The sequence below is a fragment of the Pteronotus mesoamericanus genome, unplaced genomic scaffold (assembly GCF_021234165.1).
Source record: "Pteronotus mesoamericanus isolate MK-2021 breed Mesoamerican mustached bat unplaced genomic scaffold, CSHL_Meso_final scaffold_476, whole genome shotgun sequence".
In the NCBI taxonomy this organism is placed as follows: domain Eukaryota; kingdom Metazoa; phylum Chordata; class Mammalia; order Chiroptera; family Mormoopidae; genus Pteronotus; species Pteronotus mesoamericanus.
This window is the reverse complement of record NW_026555318.1, coordinates 3,615,141-3,637,674: the sequence shown is the minus strand read 5'-3', so window position 1 is coordinate 3,637,674 and position 22,534 is coordinate 3,615,141. Positions and strand designations below refer to the sequence as shown.

The 22,534-nt window shown below is 47.0% G+C and overlaps 1 protein-coding gene across 1 annotated transcript; it reads right to left on the bottom strand.

Annotated features, from left to right (window-relative positions):
* Positions 1-11,516: 11,516 nt before the first annotated feature.
* Positions 11,517-22,162, bottom strand: TBX21 (T-box transcription factor 21). The gene is made up of 6 exons (XM_054593893.1): positions 21,669-22,162; positions 13,887-14,041; positions 13,400-13,521; positions 12,724-12,882; positions 12,516-12,577; positions 11,517-12,279 (listed from the first exon to the last, which is right to left on the bottom strand). The coding sequence occupies exons 1-6, from the start codon at positions 22,160-22,162 to the stop codon at positions 11,661-11,663; spliced, it is 1,611 nt and encodes a 536-aa protein (XP_054449868.1). The 3' UTR covers positions 11,517-11,660.
* Between the last annotated feature and the right edge of the window lie 372 nt (positions 22,163-22,534).

The window sequence follows — 22,534 nt, the reverse complement described above, 5'->3', positions numbered from 1 at the left end:
GAAAGACATTTTTTGGTACAGTTAGGTTGATGAGTAAGAACTTGGGGCTTCCAATCAAGATGGCAGTGTAGGCAGACATGGCTCGCCTGTTTGCACAACCACATCAAAATTGCAACTAAAATACAGAACAACCATCACTCGGGAACATCAGAAATCAAGTTGAATGGAAGTCTGACAACTACAGAATTGAAAAGACCACATCCATCTAGACTGGTGGGAAGGGTGTGGAGGCAGAATAGGCTGGCGCCACACCCACATGGATAAAAATTCGGGAGGGATATCTCAGGAGTGAGGAGTCCCAAACCCATACCAGGTCCCCAGACTAGGATTTCAGTGCCAGGAAGATAAATCCAACAACTTCTGTCTGCAAAACCTAGCAGGGATTGAGTCAGTGGAGGAGGCTGCTGGAGCCGTAAGCAGTTCCTCTTGGGGAATACACACACAGTCTCACTTTCTCAGCTTCACTCCCACGGAGCTCCAGTACCAGGCTGGCAGCCTGAAGGGCACCAGTGGCATGCAGGGAGAAACTGAAGTGTCTGGCATCAGGATATGCAGAGGCCATTGTCCCTTTGCTGAGTCCTCCCCTCACAGAGCCTGCAGGCTGGTGCCATATCTGAGACTCCATAACCTGGAAAACACTGTGTGACCCACCAGTGGAGATCCATACAGACTCTACACCACCCAATTTACGGGCCCACCCAAGTTGCTTTTCCATAAGAATGGCTGGTCTTGGTTCCTACATCCTATCAAACAAGCAACAGCTGACTTCAGTGAGCCCTAGTGGCAGCCAGATTAGAATCAGTTTGGTTTCACCTGGGAATCTCCAAGCCCAGCACAAGTAGCAATCATATCAGATTGGTTTACAGCTCAGGCAGGGTGCCCCGGGCAAAACACAGGTGGGGGCTGACCTTGGCCTACACTACCCGGAAATCCCAAGACCAGCACACCCAGTGGACAGCTACAGACCATGTCAGAGCACCACCACCTTGCCCCTGCACAACTGATCCTCCATGGAGGGCAGAGGTTTGTGGTCATTGGTCACAGCCAGTCCTAGCAACTGACTGGCCTGGGTAAATCCCTCCCATTGATCTGCCGACAGCAACCAAGGTTCAACTACAAGGGGAGGATGTACTCAGCCCACACTAAGGGTACACCTCGAGTACCCAGCTTGGGTGATAGGGGAATATGCGTCACTGGACCCTACAGGACACCTACTACATTAGGCCACACCACCAAGACATGGAGTCAAAACAGCTCTACCTAATACATGGAAACAAACAAGGGAGGCTGCCTAAATGAGACAAAAAAACATGGCTCAAGTGGAAGAACAGATCAAAACTCCAGAAAAAGAGGTAAATGAAATGAAGATAAGCAATCTACCAGATGCAGAGTTCAAAACACTGTTTATAAGGATGCTCAAGGAATTTAGTAAGGACCTCAGTAGCATAATAAAAGGCCCAGTCAGAAATGAAGGATACACTAATTTAAATAAAGAACAATATACAGGGAACCAACAAGAGAATGGTTGAAGCCGAGAATCAAGCCAATGATATGGAACATAAGGAAGCAAAAAACAACCATGCAAAACAAGAAGAAAAAGGAATTTTAAAAAATGAGGATAGTATAAACAGCCTCTGGGACAATTTTAAAAAGTCAAACATTTGCATAATAGAGGTGCCAGAAGGAGAAGAGAAGGAGTAAAAAATTGGAAATCTATCTGAAAAAATAGTGAAAGAAAACTTCCCTAATTTGGTGATGGAAATAGACATGCAAGTCCAGGAAACTCAGAGAATCCCAATTATGATGGATGTAAAGAGGCCCACTCCAAGAGACATCAATATTAAAAGGCCAAATATTAAAAATAAAGAGATACTCTTAAAAGCAAGAGATTAGAAGTTAGTTACTGGAAGATTGCCAGATGGGAGGAGGTAGGGGGAGAGTGGGGGAAGAGGTGAGGGGATTAAGAATTACAAATAGGTAGTTACAGAATAGCCATGGGGATGTAAAGTACAGTAGAGGAAATGGAGTCACCAAAGAACTTACATGCATGACCCAGTGACATGAACAATGGTGGGGGGACTGCCTGAGGGAGGGAGGGGCACTGGGTGGAAGGGGCAAAGGGGGAACAAGTAGGACAATTGTAATAGCATAATCAATAAAATATAATTAAAAAATAAAAGTTCTTTCAAATTAAAAAGAACAATATGGGAATATATTAGAATTGGTGTTAATTTTGTTAGGTGTGATAATGACACAGTAGTTATGTAAGAAAAAGTGTCCTTATTTTTAAGAAATACAGACTAAAATATTTGGAGGTGAAATATCATAATTTTCATAATTTACTTTAAAATATCTCTGAAAAAATAGATGAAGAAATATGATATAATGTTCATAACTGTTAAATCTGAGGTATTTTCTATGTTTGAAAACTTTGACAATATAATGTTTGAAAAGAATAAAGTTGTCATTGAGTATAGCATCCAAGAAAGCTCTCTGGCCTCGGTGATGTTCAAGAGCCACCATGGAGAGTGTCCTCTGGTCCCTGTCAACCTGCTATCAGCCCCACATCACCTTGATCCCTATCTAGGTGAATCTCGGTGTTCTCCCTTTTAAAAGGCAACCTGCTGTTCCTCCAAGGACACAGCGTCCATCCAAATGTAGGCCCATCTCTTTTTAACATGAGCAAGTGCTGAACGTGAAGAACAAGCAGGCCCTGCATATGACCCTCCACTTCAGACTATGGCTGTGGTCCTGACCACCTAACTAGAAACTGATTGCTCTCTCTCTCTCACCTTTAACTCCATAATTAAGAATTGGCTAAGCTTTTCAAGCTTTTATTACTCATACAGAACCAGCACTTAATACTTCAGCAAGACCTAGGAATATCAAGGCCAACTTCTGATGGATCAAAAAATAATTTCCATGCCTTGGCGGGTGTGGCTTAGTGGACTGAGTGCCGGCTTGTGAACTGAAAGGTGCCGGTTCAATTACCAGTCAGGGCACATGCCTGGGTTGCGGGCCAGGTCCCCAGCTGGGGGCGTGCGAGAAGCAACCTATTGATGTATCTCTCACACATCGATGTTTCCCTCCCTCTCTTTCTTCTTCTCTTCCTCTCTTTAAAAATAAATAAATAAAATCTTTTCTAAAAAAACAAAAAATAGGAAAATTTCCACAGGGGTAAAATGAGGATATGGTCTCTGTCCCCCCACCCTACCCCACCCCCACACCTTTTCACTTTGTTCCTAATCATCTAATATTACTTTGGGATGAGCTGGATACAAGTCCTCCCACTATAGGAACAAAATGTACAACATGCTCTTCACTCTCTTACTCACAATGATGTGATCTGTTTATTAAGACTGGGAAGGGGTGCTTAATCAAGGCTGGCTTAGTAGTCCCAGACTCCCACTCCAAACTAAAGGGATAGTGTTGTTGGCACGTGGGTGTGGCTCGGAGGACAGAGAGAGGAAGTTCAAGTTCCAGCTCCTCTAAGGACCTGGAACCAGTATGTTCTTTCTCACTCACTCTTGCTTTTACTATCACTCACTCCCTCTCATATTTTATCTCGCCATCTCTTCACACATCTTCTTCCGATCCTCTCTTCACAAACTGCATTCTCTCTACTTTCATGCACCTCAGGGCAGTCAGGTACCACTACACGACTGTCCTGATGTCCCATAATTCATACAACTCAAACTCAAACAATACCCTAAACTAGCTAATGGCTCTCAACCTCAACTCCTTCATGTATCGACCCTCTTCCAATCAGCAGTGATAAGGTATGAGGCGGGACAGGGTCACATCATATAATCATGGTCTTCAGGGGCTTAATCCCTGGAAAGAAAAAGGTGTTGGTAGAGTTTTTATAAAGGGGAAGGTCCAAAGACAAAATATCTATTTTGCCCAAAAAGTGCTGTAGTTCAACTATTCATTTAACTCATTTATAGCTAATAAGCCCCTATAGTAAGTTGCCACCTTCAATTATCTTGCCATTTCAAGATCCAAAAGAAAATTCCAGGGATCTATTCAGCATCCTCAGTGAAATAAAGAAATCTGTTAGGAAAGAATTGAGATACAAAAATAATAGGACAGAATGAAAGGGAGATAGATAAGACAAAATTGAAAAGGCAACTAAAATTCAATTACAGAATTTTAACTCTCAATGAGGGCTCTTAAGAGCACAATTGAATTGAGGGAAAACCAAATCTGTGTAGTGAAAAACCATTATGATCTGGTGTGTGTGGAGATGATTCAGCCACATATCTATGCCACAGTACCTCTTCCATCACATAAAGATACTTGTCATACAAGGATAAGATCATAGGCACTTGTGTTGCCTCAGATATTTGCTGAAGCAATTCCCGTGCCCCTTTTCTTTACTGGGATGGACCTCTGGTAATCTAGATATAAGTAACTCAAGCAGACTGGGTTCTGCCGAGCCTGAGAAAAGATTAAACTGGTGTGTAACAGTTTCATATCTTGACCCCAACAGTTACTTTTATGCCCAGCTATTTATAACTCTTGCCATTATTGACTCTCTTAAAACAACTTATTAAGACATAGCTGTAACCACAGACAATCACGGAGGCATTTGTGTAAGTCATAAGCACAGGTATTTAACCTTCTGGGTCACTGTCTCCTTGGAAATTAGTCTTCAGTCATCCCCAAATTAATATCCCATCTCTAAATAAATTTGGAAATCCCTCCCAGAGTACAGAAAATTTTAAAAGATGAAAATAAAGTAATAGCAAGAGAAACAGAGGGCAGCAGTCAAGTCAAAGAGTTACAGATGTTCCTGAAAAATAAATGCGAACTGGATGAGAGGTAACCAGAGACAGAGTGAAACAAAAGTTCCCTAAGATGGGCAGGAGGCCAGCTTATGAAAGGTAAAAAGACTTACAAGGTTCCACTCAAAACTGATGAAGAGTATTTAGTTTAAAATTTGTATATTAATTACCAAAATAAAAATATAGGAGTTTTCTTAATGTATTGAACTACAGAAGCAAAGAGAACAGTAGAGGAGGGGGAAAGCAAGCGATAAATTTCAACAAATTTTTGGAATATAGAAAGCAGAGAGAGAAGTCTGATTAAGCAAGATGGAATGACGACCATAGTTACAGCCTGAAATAAACACAAACAAATAAGTAAACAAAAAATAAGTAAACTGACTCACCACCAGATAACACTGACGGGCTCAGGACCTGGGAGTATCAGGCACAGAGATGGTGGCATGGAGGCGTGGTACTAAAAACTGGTGGGTTGGCTAAAAGTCTGACACCAGAAGTATCAAGATGATCACTTCCCACCCTGAGTAGCCAAGCAACAATCTCACTACCAACAGCACTTAAAAGAATATCTCTGAATCAAATGAGAAGCACAAGCATGGGACTTGGGAACACCAATGACAGTGTTGAGGGGGGTGAGGCAAAGCCAAAAGCAGAAAATGTAAGTGAGAGTTTGGAAAAGAAAATATCGGACCCCAAGTTCCCTTCTCACATCCCACTCCTAGCATGCAGTCAGCTAGAAAGAAATGGGTAAGTCTAGGAAGAGCTGAATAAGAGCTCAGGAGGAAAGAGCTCTGTAGACTAACGTTGTGGGGGTCCCCATCTATTAAAACAGTTCCCAGTGGTGTGGTGATAAATGCTTAACAACCAGCCCTCTGGGAGAAAGTGTCCCCTATTTTGAGGCATTTGCTGATTTCCATAGTATAAGTATTTATTTCCATGGGTAATTTCAAGCTACCACCATGTCAGTGAATACAGAGCTGGAAAACATGTGCACGTTCAGCCATCGTAAGCTGGTGCAAGACAGCTCAGGCACACCATTGCATTTCCCCATCTGATCCTTCTTTCATATCACCCTGAAGAGAAGCTGATTAACCTATCCCTGCCCCTGTATACACATAAGATCTCTCATGTAGTTTTTTAGTACCTTCTCCTCCTTTTTCATCAGCATAGTATACCTTGTTCTTATATATGAACCACCTTTCCATATATTTATTTATTCTGAAATATGAACAAACTTCCAAGAGTCACCAAATATTTGAGCAAAGCCTTTAATACGAAAGAGGGAATTGAAAATAAACAAGCAGCCCTAGCCAGGTGACTCAGTTGGTTAGAGCATTGTCCCTCTATGCCAAGGTTATGGGTTCAATCCTCAGTCTGGGCACATGCAAGAATCAACCAATGAATGCATGGATGCATGGAACAACAAATCTATCTTTCTCGATCTCTCTCTCTCTTTCCTTTCCCCCTTCTCTAAAATCAATTTTTAAAAGTTAAAGAAAAAGCAGAAAAAAGTAACTTTGAAAAAAACAGATATACTACAAGAAGAAAAAAGAACTTCCCTTTCCAATCAATATATTTAGAAATATAAGAAGATAATTCACCCATAGAATAAGTATAGGGTGCTATTAAAACATTTGGAGAATAAGAAAGAGTTCTTAGAATTAAAAATTAAAAGATAGGGGAAATTTAAAAGTCAATAATAGAATAGAAATAAGACTAGAAACTCTTTAAAATCATAATAAAAGAAAAATAATTAAAGTAAGGAAATCAAATTACAGTATCAACTTAGAATATATATTGAATGATTTAAAGGAGTTGAGGGGTGAAAAAAGATAAAATGGAAAGTTTCTAAGAGTGAAGGACAGTCTCTGAATTGATGTATCTCATTGAGTGCCACAGAACAACACATGAAAAAAGAAAGAAAGAAAGAAAAGAAAGAAAGAAAGAAAGAAAGAAAGAAAGAAAGAAAGAAAGAAAGAAAGCAAGCAAGCAAGCAAGCAAGCAAGCTTCAGACCCAGGAATGTAATATAAAGTGTTCAAAACACTGGGGATAAAGAGAGGATCCAAAAGAGTATGAATAAAAATAGTATAAGACTTCTTTTTTAAAATTTATTTTTAGAAGAGGGGAAGGGAAGGAGAAAGGGAGGGAGAGAAACAGCAATGTGTGGTTGCCTCTCAAATGCCCCCTATTGGGGACCTGGCCCACAACCCAGCCCAGGCATGTGCCCTGACTGGGGATCAAATCTGCAACCCTTTGGTTTGCAAGCCTGCACTTAACCCACTGAGCCACACCAGCCAGGGTGGTGTCAGACTTCTTAAGAACAATACTGAAAACTGAGAGACAATGGAGAAATGCCTTAATAATTCTAAGAGAAATTACTTCCAACCTAGACTTTTATACCCAGTCAAGCTATCATTCAGATGTACATGTAAAACCAAGACATTTTCAGACATTTAAAAAACCCAGAAGTTTTACCCCCTGTGCACCAGAAAACACTTGTAGAAAAAAATGGGGAAAAGATGTCTTTCAGCAAAACAAGAGAATAAACAAAGAAAGAAAAAGATATGTGATCCAGGAAACAGGAGATTTAACACAAGAGAGACATGAAGACAGTGCCCAGGCTGATGGTGAAGGAAAGATCCCAGCACAATGTCTAGGCAGCACATGCCCTTCCTCCCATCCGGAGGGGAAATGATCTCCTCCCCCTGTATATGAGTTTGTCTTCACCAATAGATTATAGTGGGAACGATGCTCTGCCAGCTCTGGGCCTAGCCCTTCGAGGCTTGGAAGCTTCTGTCTCATTTGTTTTGAGTCCTGAGCCAAGAAGGCCAAGTACACTGCTGGAGGGAAAAATCTAGCCACAACTTGGTGTTCCACATCTCTTGAATAAGAGACAGCATCAGCGGTAGCAAGTTTCCCCAAGTTAGTCTTACAGGACTTCAATGGGTTAAGATAAGACAAAGAAAGACCACCAAGTGTGCATGAAGGCACACCCATTATGAGTGAGAATTAGAAGAAACAATATCTTTAGATAATACTCCTGCCACCACCCTTCACAAAGACAGCAAGTGTTAGAAAGGTCAAATACAAAACAGAATGACCTTGTATAGAATGTTTTACAGGAACAAAAAATGCAACTGTAAAGAAAAACATACAACAGGAAATTATCAGGATAGTATAAATTAGAAGAAAATGAACTTACAGAAATGTCAAGCATAATATTAAAATAAAACAATGGGGATAAGTAAAATACTTATGAAAGTGTTTTGTAAACTGTGAAAAAAATCTCAATGGATGGATTAATCAGCATATTAGATACAAGTAAAAGTAGACTTAAACTAAAATATATATCCCAATAATTTATCCAGGGCACAGTAAAGAGAAACAAGGGGAAAGAAATACAATAGAAAGTTTTGAGATATGAAAAATAATAGAATGTCACCAAGGGTGAAATTGGATAAAAAGAAACAATATTTAAAGAAATAATGAATACAAGATTTCAGAACTAATGAAAACCATGAATACATAGGTCCAGTAAGCACAATATATCCCAAACATGATCAAAAAATAAATTCATACCTTGTCATCATAGTGAATCTGTGGGGCATCAAATATAAATAGATCTGGAAAGCAGAAAGAAAAAGAAAGATGACCTACAAAAGAATTCTAATTAAAGTAACAGCAGATTTCAAAAACAATAATGGAAGCCAGAAAACAGTGGAACAACTTCCATAAAATGTTAAGAAAAAATGACCGTGCACTTACAATTGTGTACTCAGCAAAACTATCATTCAATAATGGAGGGAATGTAATAATCTTTAAAGAAACAAGCAGATGAGGGACTTCGAAAGAGACCTTCTCTAAAAGCACTCATAAAAGATTTAGTTCAAGAAGTAGGAAAGTGACCATAGAAAAAGAGATAGAAATGCAAAAATGAAAAGTGAACAAAAGAATGGTAACATAAAAAGAAGCCCCAGCAATATTGTCTCAGTAAAGTAATACAGGAGTGTGATCTGTGGGGATTAAAATAAGAGAACTGAAATGTTCAATATCAGTAAGTTGAGAGGGAAAACAATAGTATGTCAGGAGGGGGAAGATCAGAAATAAAGTGATTGAAAATTGTTCTATTGGTCAGAAGGGAATGCAAAATATCATTCAAGTTTGTTAGATTAAATGTGCATATTAAAATGTATAGAATAACCACTTAAATAATAGAAATAAATTACAGAAATGCCAAACCAGCATAAGGGGGAAAAGTGGAATAAATTGGGGGCAGAAATCAGCTCCCAAAAGGGAAAGAACTAGTACCTGAAGTTCTGGCCAGCACAATAAGAGGAGAAAAAATTAGAAGCACAATGATTAAAAAGGAGGAATAAAACTGTCATTTATTTAAAATTATCTGACTAGCCATAGAGAAAACAGGAATTTATAGCAAAGCACTGAAAAATAATAAGATAGTTTATTTAGCAAGGTGGCTGGATCTTATGCTGAGCATGAAAAAATCAACTGCAATTCTATACACCAGTAATGGACAATTAAGAAATATATTTTTAAAAGATACCTTTTATAGAGAAAAAAACACCTAAGAATAAATCTAATAAAAGAGATACAAGACCTATCCTTATAAATTGTAAAACTTTACTGAAGGACCTTAAGGGCGACCTAAATAAGTGTGATATATTCAATGTTCATGCATAGGAAGATAATATAAGATATATAGACACACATGCTTTTCATAAAGTTCAAAAGTGAAAACTAAATAATGTAATAATGGGATACATAAAGTTGTTAACACAATCTTAAAAGCAAGAAAAAGATAAACACAAAATTCAAGATTCTTGTTATCTATAAAGAAAAGGTAGGAAGTGGGATGGAGGAATATAGAACTAGCTATAATTATTATTAGTGTTTAAGTTTTTGAGTTGTATGTGGGTTAATGTGATTATTATATTTATAAATAAATAGAAAATATTTTAAGAGTCATAAAATGTGTTTTTAAATCCATTAGTTTGCTGCTTGACATAACTACAAAAAATAAAACTAAGACATCAGCGAAATATGAGAAAATTTATAATATGAACTCAAATAAAGACAATGTACAAATGGGAATATTAATGCCAGACCATATAATATTTAAGGTAAAATGCATTACATTAACTAAGGACTCTGCATATGTGTGTGTGTATATGTGTATATATGAATATATTATAGTCATATATAATATATTCATATATATTCACTTACATATATTTATATATATATGTAAAAGGTACATTTAATAGAGGAGAAATCATAGTAATGAACCTTTATGACACAGCATCAAAACATGCCTGGAAAAAATGATGGAGTGTGCCTCGATCGCAACTCCCTTCACCTCATTATATAATGAAATGAAAAAAACCACCTAAGAACAGTGGGGGAGAAGAGAATTGCAATTACCAACGACAGTTCCCCAAGAAAGGAAATAAGCCCAACTCGATGCAGTTAAGTCCAGAGAGGAAGCCAAAGGGTGGGATGGGGGGAGGGGGCGGGGGGAGGAATAATCTGCACTCACAGAGTACAATATGGCAGAACTCCTGATGTCATTTACAAAATTCTGAGCTTTCAAATGGACGAGGATGGACCCAAATATGTCTCCTTATCGTTCCCATCTTCTGAGTAGGGGGTGATGAGGCCAGTAAAGGGAGACATGCAAACTGACAGAAGCGAAGTTTCCCAGACTCCAAACAGAACTGCAGCAACACCACAAAATCCATAAGGACGCTCCCCTGTTAGAACGGGGGACGCCCTACACTGGGCTGAGGCAAACTAGTAACTCCAGCCTCTCAACGTTTCCCATAGCTCCTTCCTTAACCTTAGAGTGCTCTTTCAGGGGAGATTTCTTATCATGAAGGAAAAATTCATCACGGGTTCGGCAATTCTCTTCATTCAATTGATAGTTTTGGGGGGTTTGATGGTCTGTTAGACAGGTTTGGGGGTTTTGTTGTTGTCATAAATTCTGTTAAATAAAATTCAGTGGTGTTGAGCGTTAAGAAAAAGTATTTTCAGTGTGTTTCCAATTTTGTAAAAGTATTTCTGTCTATCTACCCCATCTAATGTTAATGATAATTATTGCTGGGTGGTAAAATTTGGGGTAATTTATTGCTGTTTTTATACTTTTCTGCCTTGCTTAAATTCCTTAAAAAGAAACATGTATCCGACACAATTCATCTGCATATAAAGCATTCCAAAAAGAAAAAAAGAAGACAAGCACACGCACATACCTAATGAACCCCCTCCCCAAGGCCCTGCTTCTTGAGACGTGCACCCCCGCCATCCCCGGTCCCTCCCTCAGTCCCGGCTGTCTCCGAGCCGTCGGGGCTCAGGCCAGCTGCCCAAAGTCACCTGAGTCCTCTCCCTGACCTTGGCTGGCTGACTGTTATAAAATCTACGTATCTTTATTTTCAGATCAGGGATTAACACACATGCAAACAAAAATGCGGAAAGTTCCTCCACAGAGGAAGAGAATTGAGCCTCCACTTCCCCACCGGAACCACCCCCCCCAGAAGACAGGACACTCCTTTGTGTCCAAGATCTTCTTGCTCTGTTTTCTGTTCTCTGGCTGGGAACCCGCAGCCAGAAGCAGCACCAGGTAAACAACTGTAGTTAGGGCACAGGAAGGGGAGAGCAGACTCCTTTCACGCTTCATCGTGGGCCAAGAAGCGGCCAGTGAACCCCAGAATCCTGTTTGGCACCCCCCTTGCTCCACCAACTATAAAAGGAGAAGGGTCAGAGGGAGCTGGGAACCATTCGGTCCTGAGTCTGTTGTCTATGGTTGATGGTGTCCTCCGACCGAACAACGCTGTTCCAGGTCCTTTCACTGAGTTATCTGCTCAGTTAGGAAAATAGTTATAAAACTGGCCTTCTGTGTCCTTATCAAAAGGAGAAGGGGCCCCAGCAGGGGAGGAGCTGTCACCACTGGAAGGATAGGGGGACACACGCCTCCTCTTAGAGTCCCCTTCACCCAGTCCTGAGTCACCAGACTCCGGGCGGAGGGGGGTGATGTCAGTCCACAGCGAGGCGGAGCCCTGGTCCTCTAGCCCCCGCCCCTCTGAAGCACCAGGACCAGGTTCCATGGGCAGAGTCCGCATGGGGCGGAACCAGCTGGCTGGACCCATCTTGGGAGGGTACTGGGGGGCCACAGGCCAGCTAGCCCCAGGGGCCAGGACCTCCTGGCCCCTGTAGTAGGACATGGTGGGCCCAGGGGTTGAGGGCAGGAATGCGGGCTTCATGCCGACTGCTCGGAACTCGGCCTCGTAGCTGTGGTCCCGGGGGGCCCCCAGCCAGTAAGGCTGGGGAACCACATCCTTGGCTTGGCCAGGAAGCTCGGGGTAGAAACGGTTGGGAACGGGAAACTGGCTGGGTAGGAGCGAAGAGTAGTGGTCTCCCCCAAGCAATTGACAGTTGGGTCCAGGCGGGGAGGGGACACTGGTGTCAACAGATGCATACATGCTACAAAAATAGGAGGCAAGAAGACAGGGGTCAGTAGCAGTACCGGCCACCAATGAGCCTGCCTATTGCACATCGCTCCCTAGACCCTTCTTCCCTGGCCCACCCACCCTCCAGCACCCACCCCAGTCTCTTCCATCCTCAGGGCAGAGAGGGAAATGTGCTGAGCACATTCTCGGGGTGGGGGGGACGCCAAGAGAAAGCCTCTGCAAAGGTGAGTTGAAACCAGTAGTACTTACGACTCAAAGTTCTCCCGGAATCCTTTGGCAAAAGGGTTATTATCAATTTTCAGCTGAGTAATCTAGAGAGGGGGAAATAGAGTGCCCTGAGCCCTGAGTGTGGGGCCAGGAAACTTCCAAAATCCCTCCCCAGGGAGGCTGGGGCCCCACTCTCCGTCCTCCCCCTCCCAGGCTCAGGCCCGCCCCCTGCTGCCAGGGCAGCCCTCACCTCGGCGTTCTGGTAGGCGGTCACGGCAATGAACTGCGTTTCTTGGAAAGTAAAGATGTGTGTATTGGAAGCGTTGCAGGCCGCCTCTGGCTCTCCATCGTTCACCTCTACGATGTGCAACCGGGGCTGGTACTTATGGAGGGACTGGAGTACAATCATCTGTGAGAGAGCAGGAAGGTTGTGGGGGTGGGGAGGAGGACCCCCCCACCCTGAGGTCGCCGCGTCCGGCCCCCTGCCCTGCCACCACGTAACCTCCCAGGCCTTCCAACTCTAGTCTGCAGTTCCTTGGAGGCACCAATTCTACCCTCTTGCCCCATTTCCTCTCCCCAGATGTCCACTGTGACCAAGGTATTAGCAAAAGCAGGGCTTTTCAGGGCAACCATCCCCTGGGATCACAAGCACCCGCTCTACGCCCATGCGGCTCCCAAGCGATGGCAGCCAAGGATTTGATGGAGGAACCCCCAGCCTGGCTTGGCCTGTGTCAGCCTGAAAGTGCTGCCCTGCCTGCCCTGAGATTCGGCTTCTTCCAATCTCATCTTCCCCTCAACGTAGTTGGGAAAAAACAGAGGGGAAGAAAAGTGAGTCCTACAAAACAGGATCAGCCTGCAGGACACCCCTGTGGCCCCTGGACCAGGGGGCGGGGGCGGGGGAGCTGGTCCTCGCGGGGGAGTCCCACCTGAGTCGCATTGTTGGAGGCCCCTTTGTTGTTTGTGAGCTTTAGTTTCCCAAATGAAACTTCCTGGCGCATCCAGTGAGCTCCAGTGTTGGGGGAATCTGGGTGGACGTACAGGCGGTTTCCTGCGGACAGTTAACCTGTTTGGCAGGCAGCCCCCAGGGCCAGACCCACAGTGATGTGGGCCTTCTTTGCCTGTCCTGAGAGGGATGTCAAAAAGGATGCAGGGGGATGACAAGACGAGGCAGGGCAAGGGGAGGTGTGAGCAGAGGACAGAGCAGAAGACAGGCCAGAGCAAAGCAGAAACGAGATGACAAACAGAATGGAAGTGAGAAGTGGGAGGGGATGAGGTGGGATAGGATGGGGTGGGTGTGATGCAGAATTAAATCCTAGGTGAGGGGTGCAGGGGCATGGGGGTTCCTTCTGGATCCACCAGGGGGCGCCCGGTCTTGGAGAAAGGGTGCCCGCTCCCCACAAAGGGGGCACATACCTGGCATGCTGCCCTCGGCTTTTCCACACTGCACCCACTTGCCGCTCTGATACCGCCAGTGGTGCTGGTCCACCAAGACCACATCCACGAACATCCGGTAATGGCTGGTGGGCTCCAGCCCAGCCACAGTAAATGACAGGAATGGAAACATTCGTCTGGGGAGAACAAAGAGACCAACCAATATCTGTCAGCCCTCAATCCCTTGGACACATCAGGTGCAAAGGCCGTCCGTGGTGTGCTGGCATCGGCTTCCACCCCTCCTGAGAGCCAACTCATGATGTTCAGAAAGTTTGCCAGCCATTTGTTAAACAGCCATGATTAAAAATTAGGTTATATAGCCCTGGCTGGTGTGGCTCAGTGGATTGAGTGCTGGCCTGCAAACCCAAAGGTTGTCAGTTCGATTCCCAGTCAGGACACATGCCTGGGTTGTGGGCCATGTCCCCACTTGGGGATGTGGGAGAGGCAACCAATCGATGTATCTCTTGCACATTGATGTTTTTCTCCCTTTCTCCCTCCCTCGCCCTTTTCTAAAAGTAAAGTCTTCTTAAAAAATAAAAAAATTAAGTTACATAAACTCACAATGAAATACATTATATTATAAACCACAGCAATAAAGACTCAAAAATCATCACTTTCCAAATCTTTTACTACATTTTCCCATTATCTCTGCTGTCGAGGTTATGTACATCTATTGCACCTGCGTGTGGAAATACTAGACAATGTGTGCCACCCCGTGACTCTCCCCAGCTCCGCATTCAGCAACGCCATGTGGGTAGCTTAACATCAGCCACCGTAGGAGTATTTAGACCATGGAAATCAGCCACCAGTATGAATCTAAGCTTTTAAAAATGTTTTTCTTTCAGACCTGGCTCGTGTTGCTCAATGGATTGAGTGCCAGCCTGCAAACTGAAAAGTCATTGATCTGATTCCTCATTAGGGTACAAGCCTGGGTTGTGGGCCAGGGCCCTGGTTGAGGGCATCTGAGAAGCAACTGATGGATGGATGTTTCTCTCCCTCTCTTTCCCCCTCCCTCCCCCTCTCTCTAAAGGTAAATAAATAAAATTAAAAAAAAATATTTTCTTTTCAGAGGGTCAGTTGCTAGACATTAGCTGCACACCATTATCTGTAAACTTAGTTTGCTTCCTAGAGGGGACCAAAGCCTCAAGCCAGGCCCTCACAGGCAGGTTCTACTAGGTCCCCTGAGCCCTGCCCGGCCTCCATCTGACGTCCATTCCCTCCACTGGGGCTGTCACAGTGCTAACACACTCCCAGCCTCGTGGCGCTTACTCGCAGGCTCTCCCGGCTCCCTCCTTCCAGGCCGATGTCTATAGAATGGCCTGACCCAGGCCTGGGCCTTCAGAGAAGTGGCTAAAGCCCTAGCGGGGGTTTCCGCCGACCTGAAAGAGGACTCTATAGAGCGCAGTGCTCATGCTGGAAGTCCTGGTTCCCAGGGAAAGCGGGGGCGGTTGGTGTTGGGATGCTGCATTACTGTGCCAGGGGAATAAATTCAGAGAAAGAAGCCCTCCCATACCACCGCCATCTCCGCCACCTGCACCATCACCACCGCCATCGCCACACCACCACCTCCCTGTCACCGTCATCACAATTATCCCCTCCACCGCTATTATCACGACCGCCTTAATCACCACCGTCACTACAACAACCGCCTCCACCGTAACCCCGACCATCGCTTCCACATCGCCATCCGCCCACCCCCATCAGCTCCTCATCACCGGCCCCACCGCCACCATCGCTACGACCAGCACCTCAGCCATCACCGCCAGCAGCAGCATCACTACAGCCAACACCTCAACCGTCACCACAACCAGCAACTCCACTACCACCATCCCTGCCGCAATCCCCACTCTGCGTCACCGCCTTTCCTACAACCGCCACCTCTGCCAGCTCCAGCGACGTCATGATCTCCAGTGGCTCACCCTTTCTCTTCTAACACAGGCAGGAAGAACAGAGTTTTCAGGGTGTCAGAGTTACCCTCATCAGAATTACTTTTCACTCCCACACACGTCTCTCCTCCTCCCACAAGAAGTTCCCTAGGATGGGAAGAAAGACTCTGGCCCATGAGTCAGGAGACCTGGCGGAAAGAGGGTTCCAGGGCCTTAGGAACGCTATTGGGTGGGTCCTAGTCCCCAGAGGGCCCCAGAGGAACACCCTCACTAACCCTGAGAGATCTTCCTGGAGGCCATTACCACATCCCAGTCTTCCTGAGACTCTCCTGAGCTGAGGTCAAGAGGCTTCCTGGCCTTTTGACCTTGGATAAGCTAACTGTCAAACCAAGCCTCAGTTTCTTCACCTGTAAATGGAGATAATAACTCCCGCCCATGTTTTCTCTGACAGTTGTTAAGATGTTCAAAAGACCTGAAACTCAGCTCACCCTCTCTCCCATCCCACTCCCATCCCACTTTCTTCCAGGCCAAGAGTGTCAAAACCCTCTGGCCAGGCTGAAGGACCCTGAGCAAGAGCCCAGAGCTCCAGTTCCAGGCCCTGGGTCCCACGGACTCAGCAGGCCCGTCAGCTTGAGAAATCAAAGGTTAAGAATGAGCAATCAAGGGTGGGAGAATATTTTTAACCCATTCCTACCACCAGCTCATTCTACAACAGTGGTCAAGCCACTCACATGTTTCCTATATGGGAAACTTGGGGTTCCTACCCAAGTTTCAAAACTAAAGAGAGAGAAGGAAACATATTCATTGAACCTCTACTTATCGCAGCAGCCAGTTCACTGAGTTATAAAATGTTATTTCCACCCTGGCTGCTGTGGCTCAGTGGACTGAGGGCCAGCCTGTGAAGCAACAGGTCACCAGTTCGATTCCCAGTCAGGGCACAGGCCTGGGCTGCAGGCCGGGTCCCCAGTGAGGGGCTGGCAAGAGGCAACCACACATTGATATTTCTTTCCCTCTCTTTCTCCCTCCCTTCCCCTCTCGAAAAAGAAATAAAATCTTTAAAAACAAATAAAAGTTCTTTCCAATTTTACACTAGAAGAAAACAAGGCTTGAAGAGGTTTGGTGACAGACAGCTCCTTGGTGGGAGGGCAGAGCACACAGGCTGTGGTCCCCATCCCTCCATCTCACCTATCACTAGCGGAGGGAATTGGAGGACACACAGGAAGAGGATGGGCGAAGGAGAGAGGAGAAGGGAGGTCTCAATTTCACCCTAAAAGTCTAGAATCACCACCAGCTGGAATCCCAAAATAGCCTCAGATTTACAGGACGCCTCTCTGGGAAGGGACAGGGAACAAAGATGGGTCTGATGCCAAATTGAGACCCTTCCCAAAAGACCACGGACCATTCTGCTCTCAGGGGACAAGCTCCAAGACCCCAAACTCCTCTGATGCCCCGAAAGAGCGCCCTGCCTTGAAATATTTGCATGGTCATCGCATCCCTCCCCCATCCCAAACACCTCTGATTCGCTCCAATTCACCACCATTAAGTACAAATTAAAAGGAGATGGTTTTTTGTCAGTCATGTTGGCAAAGTGTTTCAAAATTGGTAATACCTTTGTAATGCTGATGAGCCTGGGGAAATGCATCCTCTCGTACACTACTGGTAGGGTTGTAAAGTGGTACAACCGTTTAGGAGGGCTCTCCGGCCATGCCTTGTACCCATCAAAATGCAAAATGCACTCTGTGTTCAAGGGGCCTCCTCCTCCCACCAACTCAGACCCACTCAATAGAAATCAGACAGTCATTAGCAGACGGCAGAACAGAAAGCAAAGCTGTTTTCACCTGCCCGAAGAGAGATGAAGCCAAGTCAGCCCAAATTAAAGCAGCCTTAAAGCTAAAAATATTTTTTAGAGATTTATAAAGTTCTTGGAATTGGGAATGTAGAGAAGGGAAAACCACAATGGCTGTGAGGCCCGCAACAGAGGCCTGTGCGGGACCGAGATTGGTTTATCAATCCCTAACTTCCCACAGGCGGACACAAATGCAAATTGAGCTACTTAACAACAGACCAACCCAGAGTGATCTTAATTATAATAATCAACTAATCACACCCAGAAAAGTGGGGATTGCCAGCAATTAATGTACACCCACCCACACACACACACCAGCCTCTCTCTTCCTCTACGGAGAATGTCTACGCTCAACTATTACATGCTCGTCAACACAGTCATACTACAAATACAGTGCCACACAGAAACACAAAACCAGTCTAGGGTGGGCATCACCCGGCACCCCAAGCCTCCACAAACACACAGACTTGAACCTCAAAGTCTCCAGTTAGCCAGTCCCTCAGTTTGTCCTCAATTTTCCCCAGCGCCATCTGAGCTGCCCGGATCAGTCCCTGAACCTGTCATCACCGCCTGGTCCCCATCAGGTTCCTGCCCAGGGAGGGAGCAGGACTTGCGTGGCTGGTCCATACGGAGGGGTCGGTCTAGGGTGGGAGGGAGAAGAAGGATCTGGGAGCAAGTGAGTCAGCTCAACGCAAAAGGCTGTGGGGCTGTGGGTGAGCCTGAGCTGGAAGGATTTTTCAAAAAGGAAGAAGGCCGTGGGTGATGCGGTGGTGACTGGCAGGTCACTGGAACCCACGGCGGGACAGGCCAGCCTGCCAAAGCAGGAGGACAGAAAGAGGGCTATTCTCTGAGCCTAGCTCTTTCCTTTCAGAAGCCAGGAGCAGAAGAAAATGGCCGCCAGCTTCCTAGATATGGAGTGATTCAGGGCTGGTGGGACTGAGTTGGGAGCGGGGTGTCCTCTGTCCCTTCCACCCCACCCTGGTGCCCCTGAGGCCTGATCCAAGGGGAGGCATTAAAGGAAATGGCGAGGGGTCACTGCCCTCTTCCAGCAGTCCTTCTGGGTGGATCAAAAGCATGAGGACTGTAAAACACGCACATACACACGCTTATGAAACAGTTAGGGAAATTTGATGATATTTAGGTATTTCTTTTCAGGTTTGTTAATGGTATTGTGGTTATTTTTTTTAAGTCATTTTTAGAGGTACATAAGGAAATATTTAAGGATGAAATAGTATTGCGTCTAAGATTTGCTTACTAATTCTTCACATCGTCACTAATATAGTTGCAGACCAGAGGGGCGAAAGTGGAGTGAGTGAAGATAAGGAAGACACAAGACTGAGCTGGTGTTGACAACTGGGTATGGGTAGAAGGAGGTCCACTACACTTTTCTCTTCCCTTTTATATATACAGTTGACCTTTAACAACGCAGGAGCTAGGGGCACCAATCCCCAGGCAGTCAAAACACTGACTTAAGACGTACGACTCCCCCAAAACTTAATGACTAATAGCCTACTGCTGACCAGTAACCAAAGCCGAACAGATAACATAAACGGTCTATTAACACACCTATACGGATCCTTGTAATAAAGTAAGCTAGGGAAAACAAAAGGCTACTAAGAAAATCGTAAGAACAAGTTAATGCATTTATAGTGTTTACTGAAAAAAATACGCACATAAGTGGACACACTCAGTTCAAACCTGTATTGTCCAAGGGTCAATTGGACTGGAATTTTTCATAATGAAATGAAGTGCGGCCTGAGGGAGGTGGGGCAGGGGCTGGCGGCGGGCAAGGGGGGATGTGGGCACAACTGGAATAATGAATATAATAGAAAATAAAGAAGAAAAAATAAGTCTATGGATCTAAATAGGACACATGTTAAGAGAGAATTTTTCAGCAAGAGCATAAAGGAAAGAAGGAGGCCGTGGGGGCAGAGACAGGGACCCACACTCAGAAGCGCAGCCCCTGAGATGCCCCCCTAACCAGCCTGGGGCAGACCTGCAGCTGGCCCAGCACCCGTCAGGGCCCCGCAGTTCTAGCTGATGCTCCGTCCAGCCCATCTCTCGAGACTGGAGGGGCCAGGGCCTGGCAGTGGCGGTGGGGAGACCCAGGCCAGGCCCCAGAGTGCACAGGCTTCCTGACCACACAAGAGGATGGAGGCTCAGGTTCAGGTCTCTGTGTGGCCGAATGAAAGCCACTTAACCATCCCTGCACCTCAGTGCTCTCAGCTGTATAATGGGGAGATCGCCTGAGCTACCTAGAGCACAGAGAAATAATGGAAGTGAAAGTGCTCTGAATGCATCAAGGCCTTCGGACATTGTTGGTACTGTTTTTACTCCTGCTGGGGGAGAAACCCAAGCAGAAACCATCTGGGTTCTGGTGCCAGTTCTGCCAGTGACAGGTGCACTGTGTAAACTCAGAAGAGTCACTCACTCACTGTCTCTGGGCCTGCTTCCTTGTCTGTGCAGGGAAGGGACTAGACAAGATCTTCTGGGTCCCCTCCAGTTCCGACACAATGGGACTAGGAGCCTGGGCTTTGCCTGGGTGTACCGAGAACGGCTGGGGTTGGGGCAGAAGAGAGGAATTATCGGAAGGCTTAGGAGATGAAGGCTGTGCCATCAAAGAAAATGCCAACTTTCCTGGGTCCACCCCAGGGAAAGAGGAACAGCTCAGCAGCTTGAGCCAGTTGCGGCTGGTGGACAGGTCCCTCAATCCCAGGCCACCCCACAGAAATCATCAGGAGGGAAGAGTGTTCCAGCAATGTTCAGACTGAACGCCAACCCCCAGGCCCGGTGTGGCCTCTCCCCTCTGACTCCCCCAGCGCCGTACTTGGTATACTCCTATGAACACTTCCAGGGTCCACCGATGACACAGCCCCTCTACAGACAGGTCCTTGTTGGTCCCTTGCCCGTATGGGCCCCCTGGGAAAGGCAGGTGCACACTCACAGCCAGACACAGGCAGGGACCACTCAGAGTCTTGCTTACTAAACAAACACCACACAGGTTGTGAGTTTCTCTTTCTTCCCCCACTCAGCAGGCTCTCCCCGGAAGAAGCACCCTCGGCCCCAAACCCTACCCCACATGTACTGAGCCCAGGGGGATCTGAGCCATGGGGTCTGCAGGCTGGAGCAACGAGTATGTGGCCAGGCTTTCAGGGCGCCACCATCACAGGGCACAGACCATGGGACTGGCTGCCAGCCGGGCCCACAGGTTAGCTTCGCCTGCTTGGGCCCACAGGCGATTGTGGCCTCCAGCAGGAGCCTGTTCCTGGAAGGGATCTGTGCCCCCCACACACTTTACCAACCCCCAAACCACACACACACACACACACACACACACACACACAGGACATATGATCTCAAAGTACTACCGGAAAGGAAACTTGGCGACTGCGTGTCCATGTCACCAAATCCTAGTCTTGCCACCCCTCCCAAAGCTGACCTGTGAACAAGAGCAGCAAAGGGCCTGGGTGAGGTGGGCACCAGAGGCCTCCGAAGATGAGGGCTGGGTTAGCGCCGGCCACACTGAAAGACTCTGCCCTCTCCCTCCATTTCCCCACACCCAAGGGCTGAGAGGTGCCCTGCCCTGTCTGACCCACAACCCTAGCTTCCCCTCTGCTTACTGCGACCTCAACTCAGGCAGAGAGCAGGGCACACACCGATTCTGGCCGGACCCCTAAACACCTTTCCCCTAAACTAAGGTAGCTCATGGCACCCACTCTCATTCATCCCCCTTTTGAGTTCTGCTTGTCGGTGTAATCTCCCGGGAGTAAACAACCCCCAGAACTTTTCATTACCAGCCCCTCTCCATCTCTCCAAAGCCTAAACCAAAACAGTGAGGGACACGGAGATACTAGCAACGTCTAGACAAAAAAAAAAAAAAGAAGAAGAAGAAGAAGAAGAAGAAGAAGAAGAGGGAGAGAGAGAGAGAGAAGGAAAAAAAAAAACAACAAAAACCAAACACACACGTATCCGAGTTCCGGGCGGGCGGGACCGAGGCGGGCGGGTAGGCGCTCCGGCGCGCGTCTCACTTACCGTCCCTGCTTGGTGATGATCATCTCCGTCTGGTGCTGATTGAACTTGGACCACAACAGGTGGTTGTTGAGCGCGACTCTCAGCTTTCCGGACACCTCCAGCCCCGGCGGCAGCGCATAGTCCTCGCGCGGCCCCGGGTAGAGCCCGGTGCGCGGGTCCGGGGCCGCGTAGCCGTCCCCAGGCTGGTGGTAGCCCTCGGCACCCGGCGTCGGCGGGAAGGGCTCTCCCGGCCCGGGGAAGCCGGCGGCCTGGGGCCGGGGCGGGTAGGCGTAGGCTCCGAGGAAGCGACCCGGCGGGGCGGGCACCAGCGCGCCCCCGGCGTAGGGCGCCCCCAGGCTGGCGCCCCCGCGGCGCTCGGCCGCGTCCTGCACGCCTGGCTCCGGGTAGAAGTAGCGGTTCTGCGGGTCGGCGCCCGGCGCCTGGCCCTCGTCGCTCGCCGGCATCGGCTCGGTGCCCGTCAGCATGTCTCCGCAGCCCGGCTCCACGATGCCCATACGGGGCGGGCGGGCACCTTCCCGCGGCCGTCGAGGGCCGGCCTCCTCTGTGCGGGGGCGGCCCAAAGGGTCTGGGGCTTGGGGGCTGAGGGGCTGGGGGGCGGGGACCCCGGGGGCGGGGACCCCACCGGAACCCGGGCTCGGACGCCTGGGTCCTGCGCCCGCGTTTGGCGGGCGCGCGGCAGCTTCTGGTCTCCCTCTCCAGCGGGCCACTGTCACTAGCGTCGCGGCGCCTTTGCTGTGGCTTTATGAAGCTCTCTGGATCCCCATACAGCCTCCACCTCGGCCCCGCCCCGCCTCACCCCGCCCCCTCGTGGCAAAACCTATGCGGGCGGCTGGGACTGGAAGGCCCCCACCGTGTAGATGACCGAC

Excerpts from the sequence above, each read along its gene's own strand:
- TBX21 (XM_054593893.1), bottom strand. The coding sequence starts at position 22,162 with ATGGGCATCGTGGAGCCGGGCTGCGGAGACATGCTGACGGGCACCGAG. Across the intron at positions 14,042-21,668 it reads ATCATCACCAAGCAGGGACG|ACGAATGTTTCCATTCCTGT; the intron begins GTAAGTGAGACG and ends TGTTCTCCCCAG. Across the intron at positions 13,522-13,886 it reads AGCCGAGGGCAGCATGCCAG|GAAACCGCCTGTACGTCCAC; the intron begins GTATGTGCCCCC and ends AACTGTCCGCAG.